This window comes from Triticum dicoccoides, chromosome 7B (assembly GCF_002162155.2).
Source record: "Triticum dicoccoides isolate Atlit2015 ecotype Zavitan chromosome 7B, WEW_v2.0, whole genome shotgun sequence".
NCBI classification, from domain to species: domain Eukaryota; kingdom Viridiplantae; phylum Streptophyta; class Magnoliopsida; order Poales; family Poaceae; genus Triticum; species Triticum dicoccoides.
Window position 1 is genome coordinate 736,274,599 of NC_041393.1, and position 12,177 is coordinate 736,286,775.

A 12,177-nucleotide genomic window follows, 5' to 3' on the forward strand; every position below is an offset into this window, starting at 1 on the left:
TTAATAGGAAGTAATAAAGAAAGAGAGGTTTTCACATATAAATACACTATCTTGGACATCTTTCATGATTGTGAGCACTCATTAAAGTATGTCATGCTAAAGAGTTGATGTTGGACAAGGAAGACAACGTAATGGGTTATGTTTTCTCACATTTCAGTTAAAGTATATTGTCATGGATCATCCAAACATGTTGAGCTTGCCTTTCCCCCTCATGCTAGCCAAATTCCTTGCACCAAGTAGAGATACTACTTGTGCTTCCAAATATCCTTAAACCCAGTTTTGCCATGAGAGTCCACCATACCTACCTATGGATTGAGTAAGATCCTTCAAGTAAGTTGTCATGTTGGAAGCAATAAAAATTGCTCTCTAAATATGTATGACTTATTAGTGCGGAGAAAATAAGCTTTATATGATCGTGTGATGTGAAACTAATAAAAGCGACGGACTTCATAATAAAGGTTCATAGCACAAGTGGCAATATAAAGTGACGTTCTTTTGCATTAAGATTTCGTGCATCCAACCAAAAAGCACATCACAACCTCTTCTTCCCTCTGCGAAGGGCCTATCTTTTACTTTATGTCTTTTACATTATGCAAGAGTCAGGGTGATCTTCACCTTTCCCTTTTTCATTTTATCCTTTGGCAAGCACCTCGTGTTGGAAAGATCCTGATATATATAACCAATTGGATGTAAGTTAGCATGAACTATTATTGTTGACATTACCCTTGAGGTAAAACATTGGGAGGCAACACTATAAGACCCTACCTTTCTCTTTGTCCGATTAAAACTCCATAACCATAAGTATTGTGTGAGTGTTAGCAATTGTGGAAGACTAAATGATAGTTGAGTATGTGGACTTGCTGAAAAGCTCTAATTGACTCTTTCCGATGTTATGATAAATTTCAATTGCTTCAATGACTGAGATTATCGTTTGTTAGTTCTCAATGGAGTTTCTGAATCATACTTCACATTGTGAATAGATTGTTACTTGAGCATGAGAAATCATATGACAATATATATATATGTTGTTGTTATAAGAATGATCATGATGCCCTCATGTCCGTATTTTATTTTTATCGACACCTCTATCTCTAAACATGTGGATATATTTTTCGATATCGGCTTCCGCTTGATGACAAGCGAGGTCTAAGCTTGGGGGAGTTGATCCGTCCATTTTGCATCATGCTTTTATATCGATATTTATTGCATTATGGGCTGTTATTACACGTTATGTCACAATACTTATGGCTATTCTCTCTTATTTTACAAGGTTTAACATGAAGAGGGAGAATGTCGGTAGCTGGGATTCTGGGCTGGAAAAGGAGCAAATATTGGAAACCTATTCTGCACAACTCCAAAAGTCCTGAAACTCCACGAAAGTCATTTTTGGAATTAATGATAATTATTGAGCGAAAGAAGTACCAGAGGGAGCCCACACCCTGGCCACGAGGGTGGGGGGCGCGCCCACCCTTATAGGGCGCGTCCCCTACCTCGTGGGCCCCTAGTGGCCCTCCGTTGCCCATCTTCTGCTATGTGAAGTCTTTTACCCTGGAAAAATCATAAGCAAGCTTACAGGACGAAACTCCGCCGCCACGAGGCGGAACCTTGGTGGAACCAATCTAGGGCTCCGGCGGAGTTGTTCTGCTGGGGAAACTTCCCTCCGGGAGGGGGAAATCATCACCATCATCATCACCAACGATCCTCTAATCGGGAGCGGGTCAGTCTCCATCAACATCTTCACCAGCATCATCTCCTCTAAAACACTAGTTCATCTCTTGTATCCAATCTTTGTACCAAAACCTCAGATTGGTACCTGTGGGTTGCTAGTAGTGTTGATTACTCCTTGTAGTTGATGCTAGTTGGTTTATTTGGTGGAAGATTATTTGTTCAGATCCTTAATGCATATTAATACTCCTCTAATCATGAACATGAATATGCTTTGTGAGTAGTTACGTTTGTTCCTGAGGACATGGGTGAAGTATTGCTATTAGTAGTCATGTGAATTTGGTATTCGTTCAATATTTTGATGAGATGTATGTTGTCTCTCCTCTAGTGGTGTTATGTGAACGTCGACTACATGACACTTCACCATTATTTGGGCCTAGAGGAAGGCATTGGGAAGTAATAAGTATATGATGGGTTGCTAGAGTGATAGAAGCTTAAACCCTAGTTTATGTGTTGCTTCGTAAGGGGCTGATTTGGATCCATATGTCTCATGTTGTGGTTAGGTTTACCTTAATACTTCTTTTGTAGTTGCGGATGCTTGCAATAGGGGTTAATCATAAGTGGGATGCTTGTCCAAGAAAGGGCAGCACCCAAGCACCGGTCCACCCACATATCAAATTATCAAAGTAACGAACGTGAATCATATGAGCGTGATGAAAACTAGCTTGATGATAATTCCCATGTGTCCTCGGGAGCGCTTTTCTCATTATAAGAAATTTTCCAGGCTTGTCCTTTGCTACAAAAAGGTTTGGGCCACCTTGCTGCACCTTATTTACTTTCATTGCTTGTTACCCGTTACAAATTATCTTATCACAAAACTATTTGTTACCTACAATTTCAATGCTTGCAGAGAATACCTTACTGAAAACCGCTTGTCATTTCCTTCTGCTCCTCGTTGGGTTCGACACTCTTACTTATTGAAAGTACTATGATAGATCCCCTACACTTGTGGGTCATCAATGACGAGCTCAACAATGCTATGGAAGCTAATGTGAAGGCAAGAAAGGAAGCAAACAAGGTGAGGAAGATGGCAAGAAACCAAGATGCCGCGACCGAGGAGAGGGGGTTGGTGGCCGAGGAAAGGAGGGTGGCGACCGAGGAGAGAAAGGTGGCATTGGAGGAGAAGAAGGTGGCCATGGAGGAGCGAGCTCGGTTGTTGGAATGGGAGAAGTACTTGTTCTTCATGGACACATCTACCCTCAATGAGGTGCAAAAGAAGTACGTCAATCTTGCCCGTGAAGAAGTCTTGATCCAAAAAAGAGCCATGGTTCGCGGTGGCATGGGCGGCATGGGAGGCGGTGGCATTGGCGGCATGGGTGGTGGTGGCATTGGCGCCATGGGTGGAGGTGGCATTGGCGGCATGGGAGGAGGTGGCATTGGCGGCATGGGAGGCGGTGGCATTGGCAGCATGGGAGGCATCGGTGGCTTTGGAGCTACCATGGGTGGCATGGGTGCCATGGGTTGCTTTGGAGCTACCATGGAGACCATGGGAGGCGTGGGTGGCTTCGGAGCTACCATGGGAGGCATGAGTTTTGCATCTCCCATGGGAGGCATGAGTTTTGCATCTCCCATGGGAGGCATGGTAGCACCTCCGGGCGGCATGGGCGGAGTCTTCCGGTGTGCCACACACACCTTCGCATGATGCCGTTGAAGATCTTGCCAACACCTTCCGAGCTTAAAATGATGATGCGGCGCGCGACAATGAAGAGGAGGAGGAAGAATTGTCTTCGGATGATGAATCTGAGGAAGAGGAAGATGAATACGAGGACGAGGCTTGATTGTTGATGGGCCATTCGTTGGTGTGAAATTTTGTGTCATGAACTTGGTTCGGATTTTGAACTTGGTTGGATGATGTTGTGGGCATGAATTTGAACTTGTGGGCATGAACTTTTATGTCATGAACTTGTTTGGGTGATTTAAATTATGCCATGTCTTTGTTTTGATGTTTGAAATATCTCATCTCGTCTCCAAAATGCAACATATAGCAAGCGTCGGCTGCTCGCGCGCGCTGCTTTTTAGCGTCTGCTGGACCTACTCGCGCACGCTAATCTTTTGCGCAGCCGCAGGATCAAGTGCTCCTCACGCAAAAACAGGCGATCAGCGCGCTGCAAACGCTTTTTTTGTGTGCCGCGCGTTGGGCGGCTGTCGGAGATGCTCCCAACAACGAAGAAAAATAGACAATGGGAGGCCGCCGCCGCTTGGTTCCCACCAAGCCCACTACCACCGCTTCGCCGGGTTGCACAACCGATGACTTGCCATGTGAGCGGGGCGTAGGCCAGAACGACTGTCTTTTCCCACCAAAAAACCAACATTTGAAGCATATCCCTCCGGGGCTCACGGTTGTCCGATGAGCGGGCTGTGGGGCCAGAGAAGACATGTAATGGGAATGGATATCCACCGCAGCCGGCACTAAACAAGTTAAAGCCTAGTCCGGTAGTTAAAATATGTGAGAAATATAGATGTTTTTGTTCGGTTGTATGAAAAACATCCGGTTTGCGTGTAATTCGCCTGGTTTGTTGACACACCGTCTGAAATGTATGTGACTAGATTTCGATGACCGGCTCTTGCATCCGTGTCCGCGGACTGCTCCGCCATTGTCAACAGACTAATGCGGTGTCAGGTTTACGGGAAGTTGCCCTATTATATATTTATTTACCAGTCTTTTTCTGACGGTATTGATCACGTCAAACTAGGGGAACAAACTCGATCAAGAACTTTTAGCCAAGGACTTGTATGGTGCCCTCTTGATTCTCCTTTTATTTCTCAATTTTCTGATATATAGCCGCACGGCTAGACTCAAATACTCTCGATAATCCACTTTGGTGCGTGACGTGATTAAAAATAGAAAACAAATAAAAAATACAAGCAAGATGCACATGTGCGTTATGTTCCTGTAAAATTTCATGAAGTTTGCACATTGGGGAACGCGCGGCCAAGAAAAAAACAAAACCATGTATGAACAGTGTTGTTTTCAAATGTTTCTCACAGCCCCATTTTTCTTTTTTGCCGTATGAAGTTTTGCACGAACATCACACAATTTAGCATGTTGCATCACAAAAAGTTTTAGATTTTTTTAATTCCTTTTCCTATTTTTACGGCCTTGCTGTTCAAGCCCGGGCTCAGGACCAAACCGCACTCCAACACTCTGACTTATTTTCTGACATAGTAGGAGTAGTACTCAAGACACTGACTAAGACACGAACTCATCTATATTAGAGCATTTGCAATAAATAATATAGATGTAAAAATAATTAGCTTTTACACTTGAGGCCTAAAAATGCATTCATAATTAGCTTTTACGCTAACCAGTAATGTGCTGGTATTACTCTAACAGCCTCTGAGTCAAGTCAAGTCATGTCAACTTTGTATATTACCCACCCACCCCCACCTACCAACCGGAACTGCTGCAAGGAGATCAGACCAGAGACCACCATTCACTCAGCTCGTTTCTCTCGTCATCGATCTATCAACGTCTCCCTCTCTCTCCCTCAAGGTTAGTTAGTGCTATCGCTTTATGCAGATATGTTGAAGTTGTCGATCCGTGGTTTGGTAAACTGAGAAGCTGTATTGTTAATCCATAGTCTCTGGCTGCTCACTTCCTAGTTGCTCTTGCAGTCTTGTCACCTGCGCTGGCCGGAGAGGAAGGGGGCTTCTCTCTTTCTCTGCATATCCAGATCCAGAGTTGATATGTTCTAGGGTCGCTGCCGTCGGCATGAGCGTTGTCTTCTCGATGCAACCTTACGCGGCCGGACAGCAGTAAAGCGTGTCGCCCAGATCTGACTGAGGTTTCCCCCCTTATTCATTAATCTCACCTGCTTTGCATTTCCCTCCACCACTTGGCGCCATCCCTCCAGATCTCACTCCTCAAGTGTCTAATCCGTGGCCATTTCCACGCACTAGGCTGCTCACTGCCTTTACTTCGGTCCTTCTAATGGTATTCTGCTTGTTTCTTCCTCAGCAACTTATGCCCCGGCTCTGCGCCATCCCTCCAGATCTCACCACTAAAGCGTACTCTGCTTCTTCTGATTGTCTTCACGGCCTACTCTGTTTCTTTCTTCGTCACTAACTTATGCCCCGGCCAAGCGGCAAGACCGGTTTCTTCCTTCTGCCCGTGCGTGTGCGCGTTTCAGCAGGCTACGGTGCATCCAGATCGCCGACGCCGAAGCCTGTCGCTGCTGCTGCTGCACCATGATGTCCCTGCTTCCGGACGGGCCGAGCCTTTGTCTGCCATTTTTGGACAGGCAGCGAGCTAGTTAGTTTTGGTCAGGCAAAATATATGCATGATTAATTAATCCCGGGGAGCTTCCACATGCTGCAAACTATGTAGAGTAGTGTTTCCTTTGGGGTCTTCTTGAGCTGTGCATTCTTTTTTAATTCCGTGGAAAATGGGTAGAAGGGCATTTTTAGCACTACATCAAATTAAGCTTTTAAACACTGTAGCCATATTTGTTATCTCAACTTTACAAGCATTATGTCATGTGTGTATCGACTTTGGTACAAATCTTACAATAATTTCGTTTATTTTGCATTTAATGCAGGGTTTTATTACACCAGTGGGCAATGTGTTTCAGTTCCGGTTTGTGCTAAATATTTGTTCACGCTTCAGTGATTTACTGCAGACAACTTTCTTGCACAACTACCATATGCTGCTATAGAAAGGTACGAGCGATCTAGCCAAACGTCAATTCTCCATGGAATGGTGCTCTGTAGTAGAAACAAACTTTTGTTTCTTGTTAGTGTTGAAAGTGCATATTCTGAAATGGATTGCAGAGCAGATACATGGATCTTGAGTCCCTTGAGCGTATACTTGATGGAAGAGAGAAGCCGACAAATCTATCATTCGAGCTTTTGAAGAGTATCACAGAAAATTTCTCAGATGATCGAGAAATTGGCCATGGTGGATTCGCAACGGTTTATAAAGTAAATTATCTTAACAGAAATTATGCATATATCATCATCTAAGATCATGCTTGAAATTCTTATATCGACTTGAGCCTCAGTAGTTAAAATCACAGTATATATAGGTGTTACATACATTTCCATGATACCCCTTAGTTTCTGGGGAACCCTGCCTATATATTGAAGTCAGTCAACCAGGCAGATTCTTGTACACACACAAAAAAAGGCAATTCTGCGTGTGGTACACCTAGGATAGAGACACGGTGTGTCGCGCTTATGGCACAAACATGGGCACAAGCCTGCGTGCATGCATTAGTTGGCCAGGTAGCCTCAAATATGTGGTGGCGTGAGCTGAGTATTGTGTTACTTACTACATCTCTTTATTGCGTAGCACCTTCAAATTCAGCTATACATTCTTTAAATGCTCACAAGAGAAGTTAAACAGGGAACGCTCCCGAATGGGAATGTCGCGGTAAAGAGGATAAGGAACAGTCATTCAATCAATGAGGCATTATTTTATCGTGAAGTTGACAGCCTGTTGAACATTGAACATAAGAATGTGGTACGGTTTCTTGGCTTCTGTGCTAGCACAGACCAAGCAGCCATACAAATCGAAGGATCAAAACAACATATTTACGCGGAGTTAAGAGAAAGATTACTCTGTTTTGAGTATATCAGCAATGGAAGCCTGCAAAAATATATTACTGGTACGTTGTTGCATCCTATAGCTGTTATCTCTGTTTACTTATCTTTTTCCATTCCTTTCATGGTGACGTGTTTTATTAACAATCAAGGTGTAGACTAGAACACATATGTTGATGTCACTTATTGTTCAGTATATAGCTTGCATAAATCAATTGTTGGAAACTTTCATTCTTGCTGCTACTTTTTCTATTATTCAGATGAATTAAGGGGACTTGAATGGAATACACGTTATAAAATAATTAGAGGCATCTGCGAAGGTTTGCATCATCTGCACAAGGAAAAGCAGATATATCATATGGATCTGAAACCCGACAATATACTACTAGACAATGATATGGTGCCGAAAATCACAGATTTTGGTTTATCCAGACTTGATGAGAAGTCAAAAACTATGAGTGAACAACGTCATGGATCACTGTAAGCTATGCATCAAAAGAACATGTTTGTTTGCATTTACTCTCGCATTTTTTTATGTTATAATGCATTGAATCGTGTCCTTTTATGCAGAGGATATTGTGCTCCAGAATACCTACATCAGGGAAAGATGTCATTCAAATCAGACATGTACAGTTTGGGTGTCATAATTATTGAACTAGTGACAGGACAAAAGGCGATCCCCAGTAATAATAACAATGTACGAAGGTTTTTTCTTGCCATGGAGCCAATCTCTTTTTCAAAATATCCTTAACTTCTACCTTGCATATTTGTTATAATATTTTTGACTAATCCTACTTAATTTGCATATTATGGTGTTGGATGACATGCATATCTAGTAAAATAATACATATTACTCCCTCTGTAAACTAATATAAGAGTGTTTAGATTACTAAAGTAATGATCTAAACACTCTTATATTAGTTTACGGAGGGAGTATATGAGAAAAACATGCCACGCAATGTTCTCTCTCAAAGACCTATTTGCGCACCGCTGAAAAGTAAACTCTTTGGCTGATAGTGATACTAAGTTACACATTACTCGTACCACAATTTAGGAAATTGATTCTGATGGATGGCAGCTTCATGTGATCGCTCGCTCATAACATTTTCGGTGGTGTGGTCCCGGGTCACCGGCCCTGTCTCTTCAGAGTTTCCCAGAGTCCTTGGATCACTCTTGCTGCACACTAAAATTGTATAGTATACCATGCTGGGTTGCTTATATGTGACCTTGGTGGATTTAAGAAATACCCACACACTTGATTTATCCACAACAAAAATTAATTTGTTTTGCTAAATTCTAGTCCACCGAGACTAAGTTATGCAGAGATCTGTGCAGTTTTCTTTTTCCTTTTTATATGTTATGTCACTCGACTGAGACTTAGTTAAGTCTCAGTCGACTAAGATCTAGTCACACACAAAATTAATAGGAAGGTTCTTTTCCTCCTAGGAAACACAACTTGTGAGCGTTGTTTATTCTGTTTTTTAGGGGACCATGTCAAGAGGGCAGGGAGCTCCTGCGCATATAAGAAAGGCTGTTGTCGATGAAAGGACGTACCATGCAAAACTGTGACAAATGAGAAAAATTCCCTTTCTAAATTAGACCATTCCTGGAGAATAGCAACACCAGCAACCCGATGGCACCATCTTGTTTTAATCACCTGTGCGCCCCCTTGAAGTTGACAACACCGATGCCGCCCCAAGGCGACCTTCGCCGTGGAATTTGTTCGCCATCCCTGGTGAATTGTGACTTGTGAGTGAGTTCTTTGGCAACACCTTCAAGGAGGAAAACAACGCACGTGCGCACCATCTTTCCCAGCATCGACCCCATTGAAAACTTATGATTTCGCCTCAAACTGCACATGACCACCCTATCGAACCTTGTGGAGAGGCTCACTACACCAATAGTCATCTCTGGCTCCAGATCCGACATCTCCAACATTGGGGAAGACGCGGGAAGGGGAGAAGGGGCCTGCGGTTGCCCAAGTTGTCGTCCAATTCGTCGGTAGGTGAGCATGAATGTAGAAGGGTGACGGTAGGTCAGCATGAATTTAGAAGGGCGAGACCAAGGGGTGGGTCCCTAGGTTCCTCAGCCACGTCCTGCCCCAGATCCGAAGTTCCAACATAACATGGGTGGCCATGATGGCCATGACGATGCGGACGATGATTGTGACGCCGGTGGCATCCTTGCATGACAACTTCTGCTCGTCCCCATGATGTCTCTGTTCTCGGTTTGTGGATAGCGACGATGGGGCGAGCAGGGGCTGGATGGCTCGTGGATTTTTGTTTTTGTAACTAATCCCCACTAACCGGTGTGTTTGCTTCGTCGACAGTGACCTTTTAATCCCTGACCGGCCCAAAAACAGTCAGTGCCGGGGTTTAGGTACCCCATCAATGATGTACTCCCTCCGTTCCTAAATATAAATCTTTTTAGACATTTCACTACGGACTACATACGTAGCAAAATGGATGAATCTATACTTTAAAATATGTCTATATACATTCGTATGTAGTTTGTATTAAAATCCTAGAAAGACTTATATTTAGGAACAGAGGGAGTATGAATCTGTAGTAGTGAGTGTTAGCACCGTTATCTCTAATGCGGCCGGGTAGGTGTTAAGCTCTTGTTTGAGTTCTGGCGCTTGCCGTAGTACTGGTCTGACAAGTATTCTTGGAGGCGTAGATGCTAAGCAAGGTCGTATTAGAGTCAGTTTGTTGTGTACAGGTTGGATAAAGTTGATCCATGCCGATGTGTCTTAGTAGTGTCCGTTTAAACCAAGATGGCTGCATGCATAGATTGATGCACAGGCCCGGGGTTATCCTCCTTTTCGGAAAAAATAATGAAAAAAAACGCTGTTAATTCGCAGCACTGAACCGAACCAACCAGATTTGAGGAAACCCAACAACCACCACAGCCACCATGAAGTTATGATCATCGACATTCTGCAGGGTCCCTATATAGAACTGACAGAGGAGTAGCAAGTAGGAGATGGGTGCTGCAGAAGCACAAACTGGAGATTCAGAACAAGCGTCATGATGAATGTGTCGCAAGCTTCAGGCGCATACCATGCAAAGTTAATGTCCCCGTTCTGCATCAGACATCAGACATCATGGTTCCAAAAGCCACAGTGCATGCCTGACGTTTAGTGTATTCTGGACCGCCCATTCTTACGCCTTGTAAACATAGCACCATCAAGGTTTTTGTGCTATATATATATATATAAGAGCTTTCGCAAACTGAATTTTTTTCTTTTGAAAAAGAGGTTGAACCTCTGGCCTCGGCCATTTTTATTAAATTATTCAACAAAGCCTTACAAGATAAAACATTGGTCCATCCGAAGCCACCTAGACTTCTAGGAGACAAGTGTCGTCACACCTACAATCTTGATGATGGGGTGGTCATGATCAGGGCGCCCTAAAGCCTTACAAGATAAAACATTGGTCCATCCGAAGACACCTTCTAGGAGATAAGTGTCGCGACACCTACAACCTTGATGATGGGGGTGGTCATGATTAGGGCGCCCTGACCTTACACCTACGCACATCATTTAAAACTGGAGCACCGGTTCAGCAGAACCTTAGCGTGCACCGCATGCGCACGCTCCACAAGTCGCCGTCGCCTTCTCCCGCGAACCCATCTTCAGGACAGGGGTCAACGCATAGACCTTGCCTGACCTGCCGTCGACGCCACCACGACGTCAGATAGTGCCACTGCCCTGCACGCGTCCATCATCATGAGCCCGCCGCCAAAAGCCCGTTACGCCATGCCGCCGAGACTTGCCATCTTCGACTAGGAAGAAAGCACGCCGCTCCACCTCATCACCCCTCCAGCCAACACCTGCTCTAAAAAATGATGCCCCAGGAGGGAGAACGACGTCGGGCACTGCCATCGTCTGATCTGGGTCTCCCGGATCAAGGGTTTCCCCATAGCAGGCTGGGTCGGAAGACGAGAGCTGCAACAACGTTGCCTTCGACAAGGTAACAACAAAAATATACAAAGTCGACCCATTTTTCACCGACGGACACACCTCCCCGAAGCCGTAGCGGCCTTCTAGATCTCCACCAACCGCGAGGTCAGTGCTGCCAACATCATCCGGAACCATTGCCCCGGCTTTCGATCCACGAACCCCAAAGGGTTGCAGCTCTCCCGCATCTAGCGCAGTCGATTTCAGAGATAGCTTCGGCTGCCACTCGCCTCCTGCAACGAAATCGGGTTCGTGATCCCATGATCGCTGTCCCCAGGCATCGCCACATGAAGCCGCCTCCTGCCAGTCATCCCCGATGGATGGCCGCCGCCGGTGCTCCAGAGTCCTTGTGCCTCAAACTGGTCACACCCTTGCCGAGTCCGATGTCCCTGCGATGCCACCGGAGCGACGCCATTCCTTTGGAAGGAACAACCATAGGAGGAGGATCTCGCGCCACCATACACTGCCCCTCTAGACAGCCGTGCCATGGCCGTGAGCCGCCAGAACCCCGCCGTCCCCTTCACCGGCGGCACACGGGCTTTCCCTGCGCCTGCCTCTGGGGAGGGGGGAGGGGGTGGCAGCGGGGGCGGCTAGGGTTTGCTCCCTCGGTCGTCCTGGAGGAGGCGACCTGAGGGAGCCTCTTCCTTTGTTCCTGGGCAAACTGAAATACTCTGTTGAGAATTGAGATGCTACGATTTTTGCTTCACCATATTCTTTTTCTAAATAAATGGAGAACTTTCCAGCTCTGCACGGAAAGACTATAACAACCATATTTGCACAAGTGTGCAAGAACATAGTTTGGATGCGTTATATAGGGGAAGCTTCAACAACCACTGGAAAAACTTATAAAACTAGAAACCAACTTCTTATATAAATCAACAATATTCAGAATATCAAATTAGTAGCCACACCTTCACTACATGCATACAGGGAGAAAATCCATTTGTACT

The 12,177-nt window shown here is 44.9% G+C and overlaps 1 protein-coding gene across 11 annotated transcripts in view; it reads left to right on the forward strand.

Moving 5' to 3' along the window:
* The first annotated feature begins 5,110 nt into the window (after window positions 1–5,110).
* Window positions 5,111–12,177, forward strand: part of LOC119337798 — a 19,024-nt gene continuing 11,957 nt past the window's right edge. For 8 of the 11 annotated variants that reach the window (XR_005163613.1, XR_005163612.1, XM_037609993.1 and 5 more), the window contains exons 1-6: window positions 5,111–5,218; window positions 6,264–6,384; window positions 6,496–6,645; window positions 7,070–7,331; window positions 7,527–7,746; window positions 7,837–7,963. Coding sequence is in view for 9 of the 11 variants with exons in the window: in XM_037609993.1 (XP_037465890.1) it covers window positions 6,505–6,645; window positions 7,070–7,331; window positions 7,527–7,746; window positions 7,837–7,963 (750 nt within the window). In the remaining 2 variants the exon portion in view is untranslated. Of the gene's footprint in view, window positions 5,219–5,340; window positions 5,511–6,263; window positions 6,385–6,495; window positions 6,646–7,069; window positions 7,332–7,526; window positions 7,747–7,836; window positions 7,964–12,177 lie in introns of all 11 variants that reach the window. The other 3 variants (XM_037609992.1, XM_037609998.1, XM_037609996.1) reach the window with 3 other exon arrangements.